The 21,443-nt window shown below is 48.6% G+C and overlaps 1 protein-coding gene across 1 annotated transcript; it reads right to left on the minus strand.

The window, feature by feature from the left end:
- Window positions 1-1,943: 1,943 nt before the first annotated feature.
- LOC144673334 (uncharacterized) lies at window positions 1,944-20,312 on the minus strand. The gene is made up of 3 exons (XM_078535226.1): window positions 20,166-20,312; window positions 14,060-14,395; window positions 1,944-3,435 (listed from the first exon to the last, which is right to left on the minus strand). Exons 1-3 carry the CDS (start codon window positions 20,230-20,232, stop codon window positions 3,356-3,358), a joined length of 483 nt encoding a protein of 160 aa, XP_078391352.1. The 5' UTR covers window positions 20,233-20,312; the 3' UTR covers window positions 1,944-3,355.
- Between the last annotated feature and the right edge of the window lie 1,131 nt (window positions 20,313-21,443).

Consider the following 21,443-nt stretch of genomic DNA (forward strand, 5'->3'; position numbering starts at 1 on the left):
AGAGAGGGAGGGAGTCTAAGAGAGAGAGAGGGAGGGAGTCTAAGAGAGAGAGAGGGAGGGAGTCTAAGAGAGAGAGATGGAGGGAGTCTGAGAGAGAGAGAGGGAGGGAGTCTGAGAGAGAGAGAGGGAGGGAGTCTGAGAGAGAGAGAGGGAGGGAGTCTGAGAGAGAGAGAGGGAGGGAGTCTGAGAGAGAGAGAGGGAGGGAGTCTGAGAGAGAGAGAGGGAGGGAGTCTGAGAGAGAGAGAGGGAGGGAGTCTGAGATGGAAACAGTCAGAGAGAAAGCCAGTGATAGAATGGCAGAGAGTGCGGGAAGGAGAGTGTCAGAGAGCCAGCGAGAGAGGGAGAGAGTCAGCGAGAGAGAGACAGTCAGCGAGAGAGAGAGAGAGAGTCAGCGAGAGAGAGAGAGAGAGTCAGAGAGAGTGAGAGAGAGAGAGACAGTCAGAGAGAGAGAGAGGGAGAGAGAGAGAGAGTGAGAGAGAGTGAGAGAGAGAGAGACAGTCAGAGAGAGAGAGAGGGAGAGAGAGAGAGAGTCAGAGAGAGTGAGAGAGAGAGAGACAGTCAGAGAGAGAGAGAGAGAGAGTCAGAGAGAGTGAGAGAGAGAGAGACAGTCAGAGAGAGAGAGAGGGAGAGAGAGAGAGAGTGAGAGAGAGAGAGAGAGTGAGAGAGAGAGAGAGAGAGAGAGTGAAGGAAACAATCAGAGACCCCTTAACATTCGGTCCCCATGCCCCCTTAATTATGAGGAGCCCCCCCCATTAATTATAATGTCCCCCCCCATTAATTCTGAGGGCCTACCCTTCAATTATTAGGGTGTCCGATTAATTCCGAGGGTTGCCCATTAATTCTGCAGACCCCCATTAATTCGGAGCTCCCCCTGTTAAGTCTGAGACCCCCCCCCATTTTTTAGGAGGTCCCCCCCCCCATGAATTCAGAGATCTCCCCCCACGAGTTAATTCCGAGGGGATCTGTCATTAATTCTGAGGGCAGCCCCCCCATTAATTCGGAAAGCCCCCTCCCCTCCCCAAAAGTAGGTATGACTCCAAACAGCGGAGAGATTTCCCCCTGATTTCCATCTGCCAGGTTCCCTCTCCATCACTCTGCCGTGCTAACAGGGAGGAACCCCAGCTTCTGAGCATCACATGCTTCATCCAACTGATCGATAAACTCTGTCAGGAAACTGGGGGTGGAAATGATCCCTTTAGCTTAGTCAGGTTTACTCATGGCAATAAGGCAAATGTGTCTCTTAGCTCCGAAAAGCCACATCACATCTTGGATTTGAATGTACATTAGAGCCTCAAAGTTATGGTGCATCATTTCTGGGAGACTCGTTCACAATAACATCTTGCTTTTTTAAAATTCATTCACGGGATGTGGGCGTCGCTGGCTGGGCCCAGCATTTATTGCCCATCCCTAGTTGCCCCCTTGAGAAGGTGGTGGTGAGCTGCCTTCTTGAGCCGCTGCAGTCCCTGTGGTGTAGGTACACCCACAGCGCTGTAAGGGAGGGAGTCCCAGGATTTTGTCTCTGTGGTGTAGGTACACCCACAGTGCTGTTAGGGAGGGAGTTCCAGGATTTTGTCCGTATGGTGTAGGTACACCCACAGCGCTGTAAGGGAGGGAGTTCCAGGATTTGGACCCAGCGACAGTGAAGGAACGTCCTCTATATTTCCAAGTCAGGATGGTGAGTGGCTTGGAGGGGAACTTCCAGGTGGTGGTGTTACCCATGTGTCTGCTGCCCTTGTCCTTCTAGATGGTAGTGGTCGTGGGTTTGGAAGATACACTTGCTGTGGATTTTGGAGTCACATGCAGAGCAGACAAGGTAAGGACAGCCAGCTTTCCTTCTGTAAAGGGAAGCAGGTGCGCTTTCATAAGAATGCAGCAATTTCCCCATCGTCACGAATTTTAAAGAAAACGGAAGCATATTTGTACAAAGTGTGGTAATGTTGATCAATGCCCTTTCGTACATATTGAGGATGTGAGAGTGTGAAACAGCAATATCCACGCGATGGAATATTTAACATGTGTCGGAGAAATCTTGCTGAAATAACCAGCAGACTTGACAAGAGTTACAAGATACATGAGAAAAGTCATTTACATTACAAACCACAAAACTGTCTGATGGACAAAGACATTCATCTTAAAACAAAGCAGAAATCCTTGCTGGATTCAAATGAATCTTGCCTGTTTGAATAATTCTCTTTGTTCATTGACATGGAGGTGGTTTGTAGATTTGCACTTAACTAAATATGAAAAGGCTCAAAAGTTATTCAAACACAAAAAGCAAATTTATTCAACATCATTATGTACTTAAATATTTTTAAGTGCTTCACAGGAACAATGACCAAGTAACAGCCAAGGTCCAGGGCTGAGGTGAGAGCGATTGTACTTAATATCGAGGCAGCATTTGACCGAGTGTGGCATTGAGGAATGGGAGTCAGGGGAAAACTCTCCACTGGTTGGAGTCATATCTAGCACCAAGGAAGATGGTTATGGTTGTTGGAGGTCAGTCATCTCATCTCCAGGACATCACTGCAGGAGTTCCTCAGGGTAGTGTCCTCGGCCCAACCATCTTCAGCTGCTTCATCCATGACCTTCCTTCCATCATAAGGTCAGAAGTGGGGATGTTCGCTGATAATTGCACAATGTTCAGCACCATTCGCGACTCCTCAGATACTGAAGCAGAACATGTCCAAATGCAGCAAGACCTGGACAATATCCAGGCTTGGGCTGACAAGTGGCAAGTAACATTCCCGTCACACAAACGCTAGGCAATGACCATCTCCAACAAGAGAGAATCCAACCATCGCCCCTTAATTCAATCCCCCAGTATCAACATCCTGGACATTCCCATTGATCAGAAACAGAGCTGGAGTAGCCATATAGATATTGTGTTTACAAGATGATGTAAGAGGCTAGAAATCCTGCGACGAATAACAGTTCAGGTCACCACACTTTAGGAAGGATGGGAGAGTCCTTCAGAGGGTGTGGAGGAGATTGACCAGAATAGTAAATTGGGGGGATTTTAGCTAGACGGTTAGGGTGGGGAAAATGGGGCTGTTCTCTTGGAGCAAAGGAGATTGAGGGGTGATTTCAACAATCCGCACAAGACAAGGAGAGGTTTGGATTAAGTTGACAAGGGAAAGCTCTGCCCGTCCGTTGGCGATACAGAGTTACAGGGAAATAGTTTGAAGGGTTGGGCAAGGGATGAAGAGGAATGTGCAGGAATACAAAGAGGAACAATAGTTGAGTTGCAGGAGTCAGGGCGATCATTTGGGATCAGTGCGAAATCGGATGCTTCTGGTGATTTCCAGGGCTGTGAAAGCTATGTGTAAAATAAAACAAACCTCAAACTCATCTCCATTCAGTTGACAACGGAAAATTTGAAAATCAACATCCCAACAACAAGGAAGAGATGGGATCGGACTGTGCAGCACGAGGAGGCTGCAAGAGAAACAAAAAAAATTCAAATCAGACAAAGTAAATCTGGAGGGACAAATACAGCAAATGGCAGAAAATTCAACAAGGGGATAGATACAGAGTAAATGTCCCTCTACACTGTCGCCATCAAACACTCCCAGGAAAGGTACAGCACGGGGTTAGATACAGAGTAAATCTCCCTCTACACTGTCCCCATCAAACACTCCCAGGACAGGTACAGCACGGGGTTAGATACAGAGTAAATCTCCCTCTACACTGTCCACATCAAACACGCTCAGGACAGGTACAGCACGGGGTTAGATACAGAGTAAAGCTCCCTCTACACTGTCCCCATCAAACACTCCCAGGACAGGTACAGCACGGGGTTAGATAAAGAGTAAATCTCCCTCCACACTGTCCCCATCAAACACTCCCAGGACAGGTACAGCACGGGGTTAGATACAGAGTAAAGCTCCCTCTACACTTTCCACATCAAACACTCCCAAGACAGGTACAGCACGGGGTTAGGTACAGAGTAAATCTCCCTCTACACTGTCCCCATCAAACACTTGCAGGACAGAACAGCACGCGGATAGATACAGAGTAAAGCTCCCTCTACACTGTCAACATCAAATACTCCCAGTACAGGTACAGCACGGGGTTAGATACAGAGTAAAGCTCCCTCTACACTGTCCCCATCAAACACTCCCAGGACAGGTACAGCACGGGGTTAGATACAGAGTAAATCTCCCTCCACACTGTCCCCATCAAACACTCCCAGGACAAGTACAGCACGGGGATAGATACAGAGTAAAACTCCCTCTACACTGTCCCTATCAAACACTCCCAGGACAGGTACAGCACGGGGTTAGTTACAGAGTAAAGCTCCCTCTACACCGTCTCCATCAAACACTCCCAGGACAGGGACAGCACAGTGTTAGATCAGGAATAAATCTCCCTCTAAACTGTCCCCATCAAGCACTCCCAGGACAGGTACAGCATGGGGTTAGATACAGAGTAAAACTCCCTCTAGACTGTCCACATCAAACACTCCCAGGACAGGTACAGCACGGGGTTATATAGAGAGTAAATCTCCCTCTACACTGTCACTATCAAACACTCGCAGGACTGGTACAGAACGGGGTTAGATACAGAGTAATGCTCCCTGTACACTGCCACCATCAAACTCTCCCAGGAGAGGTACAGGACGGGGTTAGATAGAGAGTAAAGCTCCCTCTGCGCTTACCCATCAAACACTCCCTGGACAGGTACAGCACGGGGCTAGGTACAGGGTAAATGTCCCTCTGCACTGTCCCCATCAAACATTCGCAGGACAGGTACAGCACGAAGTTAGATACAGAGTAAATCTCCCTCTACACTGTCCCCATTAAACACTCCCAGGACAGGTACAGCACCGGGTTAAATACAGAATAAAGCTCCCTCTACACTGTCCGCATCAAACACTCCCAGGACAGGTACAGCACCGAGTTAGATACACAGTAAATCTCCTTCTAGAATGTCCCCATCAAACACTCCCAGGACAGGTAGAGCACCGTGTTAAATAAAGAATAAAGATCCCTCTGCTTTGCCTATATCAAACACGCACACGACAGGTACAGCACGGGGTTAGATACCGACTAAAACTCCCTCTGCACTTTCCCATCAAACACTCCCAGGACAGGTACAGCACGGGGCTAGATACTGAGTAAATCTCCCTCTGCACTGTCCCCATCAAACATTCCCAGGACAGGTACAGCACGGGGTTAGATACACATTAAACCTCCCTCTACTATGCCCCCATCAAACACTCCAATGACACGTTCAGCACGGGGTGAGATACAGAGTAATTCTCCCTCTACACTGTCCCCATCAAACACTCCATGGAGACGTACAGCACAGTGTTAGAAACAGAGCAGACCTCCCTCTACACCTTACCCATCAAACACTCCCAGGACAGGTACAACATGGGGTTCGATACAGAGTAAATGCCCCCCTACACTGTCTCCATCAAACACTCCCAGGACAGGAACAGCACGGGGTTAGATACAGAGTAAATCTCCCTCCACACTGTCCCCATCAAACACTCCCAGGAGATGTACAGCTCGGGGTTAGATACAGAGTAAAGCTCCCTCTAAACTTTCTCCATCAAACACTCCCAGGACAGGTACAGCACCGGGTTAGATACAGAGTAAAATTCCCTCTGCACTGTCCCCATCAAACACTCCCAGGACAGGTACAGCACAGGGTTAGATACCGAGTAATGCTCCCTCTACACTGACCCCATCAAACACTCCCAGGACAGGTGCAGCACGGCGTTAGATATAGATTAAAGCTCCCTCTACACTGTCCCCATCAAACACTCGCAGGACAGGTACAGCACGGGGTTAGATAGAGAGTAAATCTCCCTCTGCACTTTCCCATCAAACACTCCCAGGACAGGTACAGCACGGGGCTAGATACTGAGTAAATCTCCCTCTGCATTGTCCCAATCAAACATTTCCAGGACAGGTACAGCACGGCGTTAGATACAGAGTAAATCTCCCTCTACACTGTCTCCATGAAACACTCCCAGGACATGTACAGCACGGGGATAGATACAGAGTAAATCTCCCTCTACTCTGTCCCCATCAAGCACTCCCAGGACAGGTACAGCATGGGGTAAGATACAGACTAAATCTCCCTCTACACTGTCCACATCAAACACTCCCAGGACAGGTGCAGCACGGCGTTAGATACAGAGTATATCTCCCTCTACACTGTCCCTATCAAACACTCCCAGGACAGGTACAGCACCGTGTTAAATAAAGAATAAAGATCCCTCTGCTTTGCCTATATCAAACACTCACACGACAGGTACAGCACGGGGTTAGATACCGACTAAAACTCCCTCTACACTGTCCCCATCAAACACTCCCAGGACAGGTACAGCACGGGGCTAGATACTGAGTAAATCTCCCTCTGCACTGTCCCCATCAAACATTCCCAGGACAGGTACAGCACGGGGTTAGATACACATTAAACCTCCCTCTACTATGCCCCCATCAAACACTCCAATGACACGTTCAGCACGGGGTGAGATACAGAGTAATTCTCCCTCTACACTGTCCCCATCAAACACTCCATGGAGACGTACAGCACAGTGTTAGAAACAGAGCAAACCTCCCTCTACACCTTACCCATCAAACAGTCCCAGGACAGGTACAACATGGGGTTCGATACAGAGTAAATGCCCCCCTACACTGTCTCCATCAAACACTCCCAGGACAGGAACAGCACGGGGTTAGATACAGAGTAAATCTCCCTCCACACTGTCCCCATCAAACACTCCCAGGAGATGTACAGCTCGGGGTTAGATACAGAGTAAAGCTCCCTCTAAACTTTCTCCATCAAACACTCCCAGGACAGGTACAGCACGGGGTTAGATACCGACTAAAACTCCCTCTACACTGACCCCATCAAACACTCCCAGGACAGGTACAGCACGGCGTTAGATATAGATTAAAGCTCCCTCTACACTGTCCCCATCAAACACTCGCAGGACAGGTACAGCACGGGGTTAGATAGAGAGTAAATCTCCCTCTGCACTTTCCCATCAAACACTCCCAGGACAGGTACAGCACGGGGCTAGATACTGAATAAATCTCCCTCTGCATTGTTCCAATTAAACACTCCCAGGACAGGTACAGCACGGGTTCATTTACAGAGTAAATCTACCTCTACACTGTCTCCATGAAACACTCCCAGGACATGTACAGCACGGGGATAGATACAGAGTAAATCTCCCTCTACTCTGTCCCCATCAAACTTTCCCAGGACAGGTACAGCAAGGAGTTAGATACAGTGTAAAGCTCCCTCTACACTGTCCCCATCAAACACTCCCAGGACAGGTACAGCACGGGGTAAGATACAGACTAAAGCTCCCTCTACACTGTCCACATCAAACACTACCAGGACAGGGACAGCACGGGGTTAGATACAGAGTAAAGCTTCCTCTACACTGTCCACATCAAACACTCCCAGGACAGGTACAGCACGGGGTTAGATAGAGAGTAACACTCCCTCTACACTGTCCCCATCAAACACTCCCAGGACAGGTACAGCATGGGGTTAGATACAGAGTAATTCTCCCTCTTCACTGTCCCTATCAAACACTCCCAGGACAGGTACAGCACAGTGTGAGAAACAGAGTAAATCTCCCTCCACACTGTCCCCATCAAACACTCCCAGGACACGTACAGCACGGGGTTAGATACAGAGTAATGGTCCCTCTAAACTTTCTCCATCAAAAACTCCCAGGACAGGTACAACATGGGGTTAGATATAGAGTAAATGCCCCTCTGCACTGTCTCCATCAAACACTCCCAGGAGAGGAACAGCACGGGGTTAGATACAGAGTAAAGCTCCCTCTATACTGTCCCCATCAAACACTCCCAGGACAGGTACAGCACGGTGTTAGACCAGGAATAAATCTCCCTCTACATTGTCCCCATCAAACACTCCCAAGACTGGTACAGCACGGGGTTAGATACAGAGTAAAACTCCCTCTACACTGTCCGCATCAAACACTCCCTGGACAGGTACAGCACGGGGTTAGATACAGAGTAATGCTCCCTCTACACTGTCCCCATCAAACACTCCCAGGACAGGTACAGCTCGGAGTTAGATACACAGTAAATCTTCTTCTACACTGCCCCCATCAAACACTCCAAGGACAGGTACAGCACGGGGTTAGATACAGAGTAAATCTCCATCTACACTGTCCCCATCAAACACTCCCAGGACAGGTACAGCTCGGAGTTAGATACATAGTAAATCTTCTTCTACACTGCCCCCATCAAACACTCCCAGGACAGGTACAGCACGGGGTTAGATACAGAGTAAATCTCCCTCTACACTATCCCCATCAAACATTCCCAGGACAGGTATAGCACGGGGTTAGATACAGAGTAAAGCTCCCTCTACACTGTCCCCATCAAACACTCCCAGGACAGGCACAACACGGGGTTTGATTCAGAGTACAGCTCATTATACACTGTCCCCATCAAACACTCCCAGGACAGGTACAGCATGGGGTTAGATACAGAGTAAAGCTCCCTCTGCACTTACCCATCAAACGCTCCCTGGACAGGTACAGCATGGGGTTAGATACAGGGTAAATCTCCCTCTGCACTGTCCCCATCAAACATTCGCAGGACAGGTACAGCACGGAGTTAGATACAGAGTAAATCTCCCTCTACACTGTCTCCATTAAACACTCCTAGGACAGGTACAGCACGGGTTTCTTTACAGGGTAAAGCTCCCTTTACACTGTCCCCATCAAACACTCCCAGGACATGTACAGCACCAGATTAAATACAGAATAAAGCTCCCTCTACACTGCCCACATCAAACACTCCCAGGACAGGTACAGCACCGTGTTAAATACAGAATAAAGCTCCCTCTACACTGCCCATATCAAACACTCACAGGACAGGTACAGCACGGGGTTAGATACAGAGTAAATCTCCCTCTACACTGTCCCCATCAAACACTCCAAGGATAGGTACAGCACAGGGTTAGATACAGAGTAAAGCTCCCTCTGCACTTTCCCGTCAAACACTCCCAGCACAGGTCCAGCACGGGGCTAGATACTGAGTAAATCTCCCTCTGCACTGTCCCCATCAAACATTCCCAGGACAGGTACAGCACGGAGTTAGATACACAGTAAATCTCCCTCTAGAATGTCCCCATCAAACACTCCCAGGACAGGTACAGCACGGGGTTAGATACAGATTAAATCTCCCTCTACACTTTCCCCATCAAATACTCCCAGGACAGGTACAGCACGGGGTTAGATACAGAGTAAAGCTCCCTCTACACTGTCCCCATCAAACACTCCCAGGACAGGTACAGCACGGGGTTAGATACAGAGTAAAGCTCACTCTACACTGTCCCCTTCAAACACTCCCAGGACAGGTACAGCACGGGGTTAGATACAGAGTAAAGCTCCCTCTACACTGCCCACATCAAACACTCCCAGGACAGGTACAGCACCGTGTTAAATATAGAATAAAGCTCCCTCTACACTGCCCATATCAAACACTCACAGGACAGGTACAGCACGGGGTTAGATACAGAGTAAATCTCCCTCTACACTGTCCCCATCAAACACTCCAAGGATAGGTACAGCACAGGGTTAGATACAGAGTAAAGCTCCCTCTGCACTTTCCCATCAAACACTCCCAGCACAGGTCCAGCACGGGGCTAGATACTGAGTAAATCTCCCTCTGCACTGTCCCCATCAAACATTCCCAGGACAGGTACAGCACGGAGTTAGATACACAGTAAATCTCCCTCTAGAATGTCCCCATCAAACACTCCCAGGACAGGTACAGCACGGGGTTAGATACAGATTAAATCTCCCTCTACACTTTCCCCATCAAATACTCCCAGGACAGGTACAGCACGGGGTTAGATACAGAGTAAAGCTCCCTCTACACTGTCCCCATCAAACACTCCCAGGACAGGTACAGCACGTGGTTAGATACAGAGTAAAGCTCACTCTACACTGTCCCCTTCAAACACTCCCAGGACAGGTACAGCACGGGGTTAGATACAGAGTAAAGCTCCCTCTACACTGTCCCCATCAAACACTCCCAGGACAGGTACAGCACGAGGTTAGATACAAAGTAAATCTCCCTCTACACTGTCCCCATCAAACACTCCCAGTACAGGTACAGCACGGGGTTAGATACAGAGTAAACCCCCATCTGCACTGCCCACATCAAACACCCCCAGGGCATGTACAGCATGGGGTTCGATACCGAGTAAATGTCCCTCTACACTGTCCCCATCAAACATTCCCGGGACAAGTACAGCACGGGGTTAGATACAGAGTAAATCTCCCTCTACACTGTCCCCGTCAAACACTCGCAGGACAGGTACAGCACGGGGTTAGATACAGAGTAAATCTCCCTCTACACTGTCCCCATCAAACACTCGCAGGACAGGTACAGCACGGGGTTAGATACAGAGTAAACCTCATTCTGCACTCAAAATACACACACACAAACATAAAATCATAAACACACACGCACGCACGCACTCTCATGCGCGCACACACATATGCTCACACACACACATATGCTCACACACACATATGCTCACACACACATATGCTCACACACACACATATGCTCACGCTCACACACATATGCTCACACACACACACATGCTCACACACACATATTCTCACACACACACACATATTCTCACACACACACACATATGCTCATGCTCACACACATATGCTCACTCACACACCCATATGCTCACACACACATATGCTCACGCACACACAACATCCACGGTCACACACACATATGCTCACACAAACAAATTCCCACCACACACAACATCCACGCTCACACACCCTCGAAGAACACATTCACCCACACACATGCTCACTTGTCAACACACACATACCGCTGTCCGTCTAACACAAACAGACTCACGCACACCTCCTCACACAAACAGACTTACTCACATTCGCTCACACAAACAGACTCACACACACCTCCTCACACTTCAGACTCACACACACCTCCTCACACAAACAGACTCACACACACCTCCTCACACAAACAGACTCACACACACCTCCTCACACAAACAGACTCACACACACCTCCTCACACAAACAGACTCACACACACCTCCTCACACAAACAGACTCACACATACGCTCACACAAACAGACTTACACACATACGCTCACACAAACAGACTCACACAAACCTCTTCACACAAACAGACTCACACACACCTCCTCACACAAACAGACACACACACACCTCCTCACACAAACAGACTCACACACACCTCCTCACACAAACAGACTCACACACACCTCCTCACACAGACTCATGCACACCTCCTCACACAAACAGACTCACACACACCTCCTCACACAAACAGACTCACACACACCTCCTCACACAAACAGACACACACACACCTCCTCACACAAACAGACTTACACACATACGCTCACACAAACACACACACACTCACTCACTCACATGCACACTCCATCCCGATCGCAATGTCTATCGAATGTTTGTTCACTGTCACTGGGTCAAACACCCTCCCTTACCTGCACCGAGTGATGTTCAATGGCATTACCATCACTGAATCCCCCCATTATCAACATCCTGGGGGTTAACATTGACCAGAAACTGGACTGGACCAGCCATATAAATACTGTGGCTACAAGAGCAGGTCAGAGGCTGGGAATCCTGCGATGAGTAACTCACCTCCTGACTCCCCAAAGCCTGTCCACCATCTACAAGGCACAAGTCAGGAGTGTGATGGAATATTTTTTTTTTATTCATTCATGATTTGTGGGTTTCACTGGCTGGGCCAGCATTTCTATTGCCCTTTCCTAACTGCCCCTTGAGAAGGTGGTGGTGAGCTGCCTTCTTGAGCCGCTGCAGTCCATGTGGTGTAGGTGCACCCACAGTGCTGTTAGGAAGGGAGTTCCAGCATTTGACCCAGTGACAGTGAAGGAACGGCCGATATATTTCCAAGCCAGGTTGGTGAGTGACTTGGAGGGGAACTTCCAGGTGGTGGTGTCCCCATCTATCTGCTGCCCTTGTCCTTCTAGATGGTAGTGGTCGTGGATTTGGAAGGTGCTGTTGAAGGAGCCTTGGTGAATTTCCTTCTCTTGCCTGGATGAGTGCAGCTCCCACAACACTCAAGAAGCTCGACACCGTCCAGGACAAGGCAGCCCCGCTTGATTGGCACCCCATCCACAAACATTCACTCCCTCCACCACCGACGCACAGTAGCAGCAGTGTATGTACCATCTACAAGATGCACTGCAGGAACTCACCAAGGCTCCTTCCACAGCACCTTCCAAACCCATGACCACTACCATCTAGACGGACAAGGGCAGCAGATAGATGGGAACACCACCACCTGGAAGTTCCCCTCCAAGTCACTCACCATCCTGACTTGGAAATATATCGGCCGTTCCTTCACTGTCGCTGGGTCCAAATCCTGGAACTCTCTCCCTAACAGCACTGTGGGTGTACCTACACCACATAGACTGCAGTGGTTCAAGAAGGCAGCTCACCACCACCTTCTCAAGGGGCAATTAGGAATGGGCAATAAATGCTTCCAAAAAGATTTGGTGTTTCTTTCACTGATCAGACTTCTCTGCATTCTCTGTAGGTTCTGAGGGAGGCTGGGAGAACTGAGTTACCGCTATCAGTCTACAATATGAGCAAAAGCTCTGGAGTCACACTCCCTAAACCCCTGGATATCAGACTTCTCTGCATTCTCTGTAGGTTCTGAGGGAGACTGGGAGATCTGAGTTACCGCTCTCAGTCTGCAATACGAGCAAAAGCTCTGGAGTCACACTCCCTAAACCCCTGGATGAAAAATGTAATTAAATTCAAACCCAGTTCAAACCAGGAAAGGTACAGATCTCTGCCTGGTCTGCACTGTCTGAGGTGAATCCAGCCTGGGTCAACAGGAAGAGAGGAAACAATTAGGCTTAGGCCCAGGAACATAGAAGATGCCATTCTGCCCATCTGACCTGTGCTGGTTAATTTTCATTAACTTACTTGACAATTTCACTGAATCTTCTTATGACACGGTCTCCATTATTGTCTACATAACTCTTATGGGACAGGGCATGAAATCTCAAGACACAATAATTAAACATGAGCTTAATACAGAAATACAGAAAGATATGGATATATTGGATATGTTTAGTGTTGATAAGCATCAAAGGACATAAGAAGATAAGAAACATGGCCCGTCAAGCTTGCTTCGCCATTCAGTATGATCATGGGAGAATTGCAACATCAAACCTTTTACCCACCCAGTCCCCAAATCCATTTCTCAACTGACAGCACAAACATCTGTCTGTCTCACCCTCAAATATCCTCAATGAATGAACATTCACAGCACAATAATAATCAAATAAAAAACAACCGGGATTCAGCGCTAATTAATACGTAAAGGAGAATTTAAAAAGTGTCCAGATATCTCCCTGAGAGAGAGAGAGGGACTGAGAGACACCAGTCAGTGTACAGATATCTCCCTGAGAGAGAGGGACTGAGAGACACCAGTCAGTGTACAGATATCTCCCTGAGAGAGAGGGGACTGAGAGACACCAGTCAGTGTACAGATATCTCCCTGAGAGAGAGGGACTGAGAGACACCAGTCAGTGTACAGATATCACCCTGAGAGAGAGGGACTGAGAGACACCAGTCAGTGTACAGATATCTCCCTGAGAGAGAGGGACTGAGAGACACCAGTCAGTGTACAGATATCTCCCTGAGAGAGAGGGACTGAGAGACACCAGTCAGTGTACAGATATCACCCTGAGAGAGAGGGACTGAGAGACACCAGTCAGTGTACAGATATCTCCCTGAGAGAGAGGGGACTGAGAGACACCAGTCAGTGTACAGATATCTCCCTGAGAGAAAGGGACTGAGAGACACCAGTCTGTGTACAGATATCTCCCTGAGAGAGAGGGACTGAGAGACACTAGTCAGTGTACAGATATCTACTTTGGCAAAGTGGATCTGAAACATGATGTGTTTGAGATGGTGATTTTCTTTCTGGAGACAGAGAGAATTCAGGAGGAGTCACTCACCTCTTACACAGAGATCCGTCACCTTCTGCTCCTCAGTTGACCCGATCAAGGAGATAAAGTAATAGAAGCCGCTGTCCGAGTAGTTAAGGTGCTTGATAGTGAGTGACAAATTTCCATTTAATTGTAGCTTCCCTTCCCGTTTTGGGTTACATTTAGCCGTTTGGTTGTTTTCCTTGGTGCACAATATTTCGGGATTGCCATTGAACAATGCAGTGAACTTCCACTGAAATGTTTGTGCTTTGTCTGGATTTGAGGCTTCCAATGTCACCCAGGAGCCGACTGTCCCATTCACCAAGGCTATGTCCGGCTTGCTTTGATTCACTTTATCTGGGCATGCTGAAAGAGAGAGAATAAATCAAAGTCAGCGTAATAAAAGGGACGGAGCAATACCAGTCAGTGTAAAGATATGTCCGAGAGAGAGGGACTGAGAGACACCAGTCAGTGTACAGATATCTCCCTGAGAGAGAGGGACTGAGAGACACCAGTCAGTGTACAGATATCTCCCTGAGAGAGAGGGACTGAGAGACACCAGTCAGTGTACAGATATCTCCCTGAGAGAGAGGGACTGAGAGACACCAGTCAGTGTACAGATATCTCCCTGAGAGAGAGGGACTGAGAGACACCAGTCAGTGTACAGATATCTCCCTGAGAGAGAGGGACTGAGAGACACCAGTCAGTGTACAGATATCTCCCTGAGAGAGAGGGACTGAGAGACACCAGTCAGTGTACAGATATCTCCCTGAGAGAGAGAGAGGGACTGAGAGACACCAGTCAGCGTACAGATATCTCCCTGAGAGACAGGGACTGAGATACTCCAGTCAGTGTAAAGATATCTCACTGAGAGAGAGGGCTGCTTTGTCCTGGATGGTGTCGAGCTTCTCGAGTGTTGTGGGAGCTGCACTCATCCAGGCAAGTGGGGAGTATTCCATCACACTCCTGACTTATGCCTTGTAGATGGTGGACAGGCTTTGGGGGGTCAGGAGGTGAGTTACTCTCCGCAGGATTCCGAGCCTCTGACCTGCTCTTGTGGCCACAGTAATTACATGGCTGATCCAGTTCAGTTCCTGGTCTATGGTAACCCCCAGGGCGTTGATAGTGGTGGATTCAATGATGGTAATGCCATTGAACATCAAGGGGCGATAGTTAGATTCCATCTTGTGGGAGATGGTCATTGCCTGACACTTGTGTGGCGTGAATGTCACTTGCCACGTGTCAGCCCAAGCCTGGATATTGTCCATTTCTTGCTGCATTTGCACATGGACTGCTTCAGTATCTGAGGAGTTGCGAATGGTGCTGAACATGGTGCAATTATCAGCGAACATCCCCACTTCTGACCTTATGATGGAAGGAAGGTCATTGATGAAGCAGCTGAAGATGGTTGGGCCGAGGACACTACCCTGAGGAACTCCTGCGGTGATGTCCTGGAGCTGAGATGACTGAACAACAACAACCACAACCATTTCCCTTTGTGCTAGATATGACTCCAACCAGTGGAGAATTTTTCCCCTGCTTCTCATTGCCTTCAGTTTCTTTGTGCTCCTTGATGCCACACTTGGTCAAATGCGGCCTTGATGTCAAGGGCAGTCAGACTCACCTCACCTCCGGAGTTCAGCACTTTTTGTCCATCTTTGAACCAAAGCTGTAATGGGGTCAGGTGCTGAGTGGCCCTGGTGGAACCCAAACTGGGTGTCATGAGCAAGTTATTGATAAACGAGTGCCTCTGATTTCAGCCCTTCCATGACTTTACTGATGATGGAGAGTAGACTGATGGGGCGGTAATTGGCCGGGTTGGATTTGTCCTGCTTTTTGTGTACAGGACATACCTGGGCAATTTTCCACATAGCCGGGTAGATGCCAGTGCTGTAGCTGTACTGGAACAGCTTGGCTAGGGGCACGGCAAGTTCTGGAGCACAAGTCTTCAGCGCTATTGCCGGAATATTGTCAGGGCCCCTTTGCCTTTGCCGTAGCTGTCACTGAGACATGGTTGAGGGAGTGGCAGGATTGGCAGCTCAACATTCTGGGATATAGAATCTTCGCGCGAGTCAGGGGATGGGGTAAAAGAGGAGGAGGTATTGCATTATTAGTTAAGGAGTCAGTTACTGTAGTAAGGAGAGATGATATCTTGGAGGGGGCATCGAATGAAGCTTTGTGGGTAGAGCTTAGGAATAAAAAGGGTGCAGCCATATTGTTAGGTGTTTATTATAGACCCCCAGATAGTCAGTGGGAAATTGAGGAGCAAATATGTGCACAATTTGTGGAGGTGTGTAAAAACAATAACAATAGGGCAATTATAGTAGGTGATTTCAACTTTCCCAACATTAATTGGGATAGACATAGTGTTAAGGGCTTGGATGGAGTGGGTTTCTTGAAATGTGTACAGGAGAACTTTTTAGGTCAATATGTATAGGGTCCAACAAGGGACGATGCATTGCTGGACCTAATTCTGGGGAATGAAGCCGGACAGGTGGCTGAGGTGGTGGTGGACGAGCATTTTAGTGATAGCGACCACAACATGGTACAGTTTAAGTTTGTTATGGGCAAAGAAATAGACAATTTTCAAAAAAATGTTTTGGATTGGGGGAGAGTGGATTTTAGTAAAATAATGTAGGATCTGGCCAAGGTAGACTGGGAACAGTTACTTGTGGGGAAATCTACAGAGGAACAGTGGGGGGTGTTCAAAAAGGAAATGGGGAGGGTACAGACTCAACATGTTCCCTCTAGGGTGATAGGAAGGAGTAACAAGCCCAGAGAACCATGGATGACCAGAGATATTCAGGTTACGATGAGAAGGAAAAGAGAGGCTTTTAGCAGGTACAAGGGAAGCAAATCAGCGGAGGCATTAGTGGAAAACAGAAAGTGCAGGGTGGAGCTTAAGAAAGCAATTAGGAGAGCAAAGAGGGGATAGGAGAAAGCTCTGGCTGGTAAAAGTAGGGAAAATCCCAACATACTCTATAAGTATATCAATGGGAAGAGGATAACCAGGGAAAGAGTAGGGCCCATTAGGGACCAAGGGGACAATCTATGGGTGGAGCCAGAGGACATCGCTAGGGTGTTGAATGAATACTTCACGTCCGTCTTCACCCAAGAGAATGAGGATGAAGGTATCGATCTCGGTGTGAGAGACTGTGAGGTTATTGAGCAAGTTGATTATAGGGAGTGACAAGGTATTGGAGGTGTTGCCAGGCTTAAAAGTGGACAAATCTCCAGGTCTGGATGATTTGTGTCCCAGACTGCTGAGGGAGGCAAGGGAGGAGATCGCAGGGGCTCTGACCCAAATTTTTAATTCCTCTCTGGCCACGGGGGAGGTGCCAGAGGACTGGAGAGTAGCTAATGTGGTTCCGCTATTTAAGAAGGGTTGTAGAGATAAGCCAGGGAACTACAGGCCAGTGAGTCTCACGTCAGTGGTAGGGAAACTATTGGAGAAAATTCTGAAGGAGAGTATCTACTCCACTTGGAGAGGCAAGGTTTGATCAGGGATAGTCAGCATGGCTTTGTCAGAGGGAGGTCATGCCTAACAAATTTGATTGAATTTTTTGAGGAGGTGACCAGGTGTGTAGATGAGGGTAGTGCAGTTGATGTACTTTATATGGGTTTCAGCAAAGCCTTTGACAAGGTCCCACATGGGAGACTTATAAAGAAGGCAAATGCACATGGGGAACAGGGTAATTTAATAAGCAGGATTCAAAATTGGCTTAGTTGTAGGAGGCAGAGGGTGATGACAGAAGGATGCTTTAGTGACTGGAAGCCAGTGTCCAGTGGCGTACCACAGGGATCTGTGCTGGGTCCCCTATTATTCGTCATTTATATAAACAACATAGATGACTGTGTGGGGGGTAGGATTAGGAAGTTTGCGGATGACACAAAGATTGGTCGGGTGGTTAACAGTGAGGTTGAAAGTCTTGGGCTACAGGAAGATATAGGTGGGGTGGTCAAATGGGCAGATAAGTGGCAGATGGAATTTAACCCTTAAAAGTGTGAGGTGATGCACTTTGGAAGGAGTAATTTGACAAGAAAGTATTCAATGAACGGCATGGCACTAGGAAGTTCTGAGGAACAAAGGGACCTTGGCATGTGTATCCATAGATCTCTGAATGTGGAGGGGCATGTTAGTGGGGTGGTGAGAAAGGTACAATGGACACTTGCCTTTGTCAATCGAGGCATAGATTACAGAAGTAGGGAGGTCATGTTGGAGTTGTATAGAACCTTGGTGAGGCCACAGCTGGAGTACTGTGTGCAGTTCTGGTCACCACATTATAGGAAGGATGTGATTGTACTGGAGGGGGTGCAGAGGAGATTCACCAGGATGTTGCCTGGGATGAAACATTTAAGTGATGAAGAGAGGTTGGATAGACTTGGGTTGTTTTCGTTGGAGCAGAGAAGACTGAGGGGCGACCTGATCGAGGTGTACAAGATTATGAGGGGCATGGGACAGGGTGGATAGGGAGCAGCTGTTCCTCTTGGTTGAAGGGTCAGTCACAAGGAGACATAAGTTCAAGGTGAGGGGCAGGAGGTTTAGGGGGGATGTGAGGAGAAACTTTTTTACCCAGAGGGTGGTGAGGGTCTGGAATGTGCTGCCTGGGAGGGTGGTGGAGGCGGGTTGCCTCACATCCTTTAAAAAGTACCTGGATGAGCACTTGGCACGTCATAACATTCAAGGCTATGGGCCAAGTGCTGGTCAATGGGATTAGGTAGGTAGGTCAGGTGTTTCTCACGTGTCGGTGCAGACTCGATGGGCCGAAGGGCCTCTTCTGCATTCTGATTCTGTAATTCTATCCACAAATTATTCAAATTGTGCCGTCTGCTGTGCTGGGATTTGAACCAACATCATTGGAGCATTAATCGGACGCCCTGCATTCCTCACCCAGGGATCTTTCCACTTGGATACTGTCCCCAAATAGCTGTCCCTTAAAGTCTCATATTGGCTCAATCACTCATGTAGGGAGCTCAAAATTCACACCCAGGCTCCAATCACAGCATCAGAACCCTGTCCTCAGAATTTGACACAGAATCGGAGAATCCTTTTCAACTGATGGATGCTTGTCTGACACTGACAGGGAGTTTCCTGTTCGCCAGTCAGCTGAACGAGTTTGTTATTTCTATTCCTGTCTTCAAATTCCCAAACCTCAAACTAATCCAGCGACTGAGAAGCTAACCAGGGAAATAAAGTTCCATTAACTTCCTCCCTCCAACAGTCTCTTAACAACGTTGTCATCTCTGTGTTCACCATCCCTCACTCCTCCAATTCCAGCCTCTTGAGCATCCCCCGGTTCCCATCTCTTCACCATTGGAGGCCGGGTCTTCAGCTGCCTGGGGTTCTGAGCCCTCGAATTGACTCCCTAAACCTCTCCACATCTCCCACTCTCTCTCTCTCTCTGTCTCTCTCTCTCTCCACACATCTCTCTCTCTCGCTCTGTCCCTGTCCCTCTCTCTCTGTCTCAGTCTCTCTCTCTCTGACTCTCTCTCTCTCTCTCTGTCTTTCTCTCTCGCTCTGTCTCTGTCCCTCTCTCCCTGACACAGTCTCTCTCTCACTGACTCTCTCTCTCTCTCTTTGACTCTCTCTCTCTCGCTCTGTCTCTGTCCCTCTCTCTGAATCTCTCTCTGTCTCCGTCTCTCTCTTTCTGTCTCACTCTCTCTGTATCTCTCTCTCACTCTGTCTCTGTCCCTCTCTCTCTGTCTCAGTCTCTCTCTTCCTGACTCTCTCTCTCTGACCCTGTCTCTTTCTCTCTCTGACTCTCTCTCCCTCTCTCTCTCTCTCTGACTCACTCTCTCTCTCTGACTTACTCTCTCTCTCTGAGACACTCTCTCTCTCCCCTCCATTAAGACGTTAGATGGATCCTCCATTTTGAACGAGCATTTGGTCACCTGTCCCTAGTGCCTCTTTAACAGGCTTCAGTGTCAAGGTTTGCTGGGTAACAGTCCTCTGACGCACAATGGGATGTTTTAATTCATTAAAGGCACTATGTAAATACAAGTTGTTGTTGTTGTCTGGGACTCAGGACCCTCACCAGCTCCGTACGCACTCCCAGTCTTTACCGGGTAGTCTCGGGTGTGTCCCTGAATTTTCTACCCCAGGTGATCTCTCTAAGGCCTGGCACTCAATCCTTACCATGTATTGCAGCCAGGAACACCAGGAATAACTTGGAGACTCGCGAGGTTCCAGTCCAGCGGAACATTATGGAAGATGTGAGACTGAGAGGGTTTGATCAAGCGGGGAACAGGTTAACAGAATCCGCGCACGATGAGTGGGACCTGCAGAGGAAGTTAGGCCCAAAAAAACCACATCCGCAAGAGATGATTGACATAAAAAAAGGTTCATCCCTCCATCTCCAACTCTTACAGCCTCATAGAAACCAACAGCCACACAAACAGGGCAAGGAGAGAAACAGAGTAAAGCTCCCTCCACACTGAACGAACCAAACACTCCCAGGACAGGTACAGCATGGGGTTAGATACAGAGTAATGCTACCTCTACACTGTCCCCATCAAACACTCCCAGGACAGGTACAGCACGGGGTTAGATACAGAGTAAATCTCCCTCTACACTGTCCCCATCGAACACTCCCAGGACAGGTACAACACGGGGTTAGATACAGAGTAAATCTCCCTCTATGTTGAATGAGGTTACAGAGATAGGGAGGGTTAAAGGGAATGGATGAAGTTACAGAAATTGGGAGGGTCATAGTGACTGGAGGGGTTACAGAGATAGGGAGGGTTGTAGGGGCTGGAGGAGGTTACAGAGATAGGGAGGGTTGTAGGGGCTGGAGGAGGTTACAGAGATAGGGAGGGTTGTAGGGGCTGGAGGAGGTTACAGAGATAGGGAGGGGTGTAGGGACTGGAGGAGGTTACAGAGATAGGGAGGGTTGTAGGGGCTGGAGGAGGTTACAGAGATAGGGAGGGTTGTAGGGGCTGGAGGAGGTTACAGAGATAGGGAGGGTTGTAGGGGCTGGAGGGGGTTACAGAGATAGGGAGGGTTGTAGGGGCTGGAGGAGGTTACAGAGATAGGGAGCGTTGTAGTGACTGGAGGACGTTACAGAGATAGGGAGGCCTATACCGGCTGGAGGAGGTTACAGACATAGGGAGGGTTTAAGGGAATGGGTGAAGTTACAGAAATTGGGAGGGTCATAGTGACTGGAGGGGGTTACAGAGATAGGGAGGGTTGTAGGGGCTGGAGGAGGTTACAGAGATAGGGAGGGGTGTAGGGACTGGAGGAGGTTACAGAGATAGGGAGGGTTGTCGGGACTGGAGGAGGTTACAGAGATAGGGAGTGTTGCAGGAGATGGAGGAGTTTACAGAGATAGGGAGAGTTGACGGGGCTGGAGGAGTTTACAGAGATATGGAGGGTTGTCGGGGCTGGAGGAGTTTACAGAGCTAGGGACGGTTGTAG

The sequence above is a fragment of the Cetorhinus maximus genome, unplaced genomic scaffold, assembly GCF_964194155.1.
Source record: "Cetorhinus maximus unplaced genomic scaffold, sCetMax3.hap1.1 HAP1_SCAFFOLD_344, whole genome shotgun sequence".
Classification (NCBI taxonomy): Eukaryota; Metazoa; Chordata; class Chondrichthyes; order Lamniformes; family Cetorhinidae; genus Cetorhinus; species Cetorhinus maximus.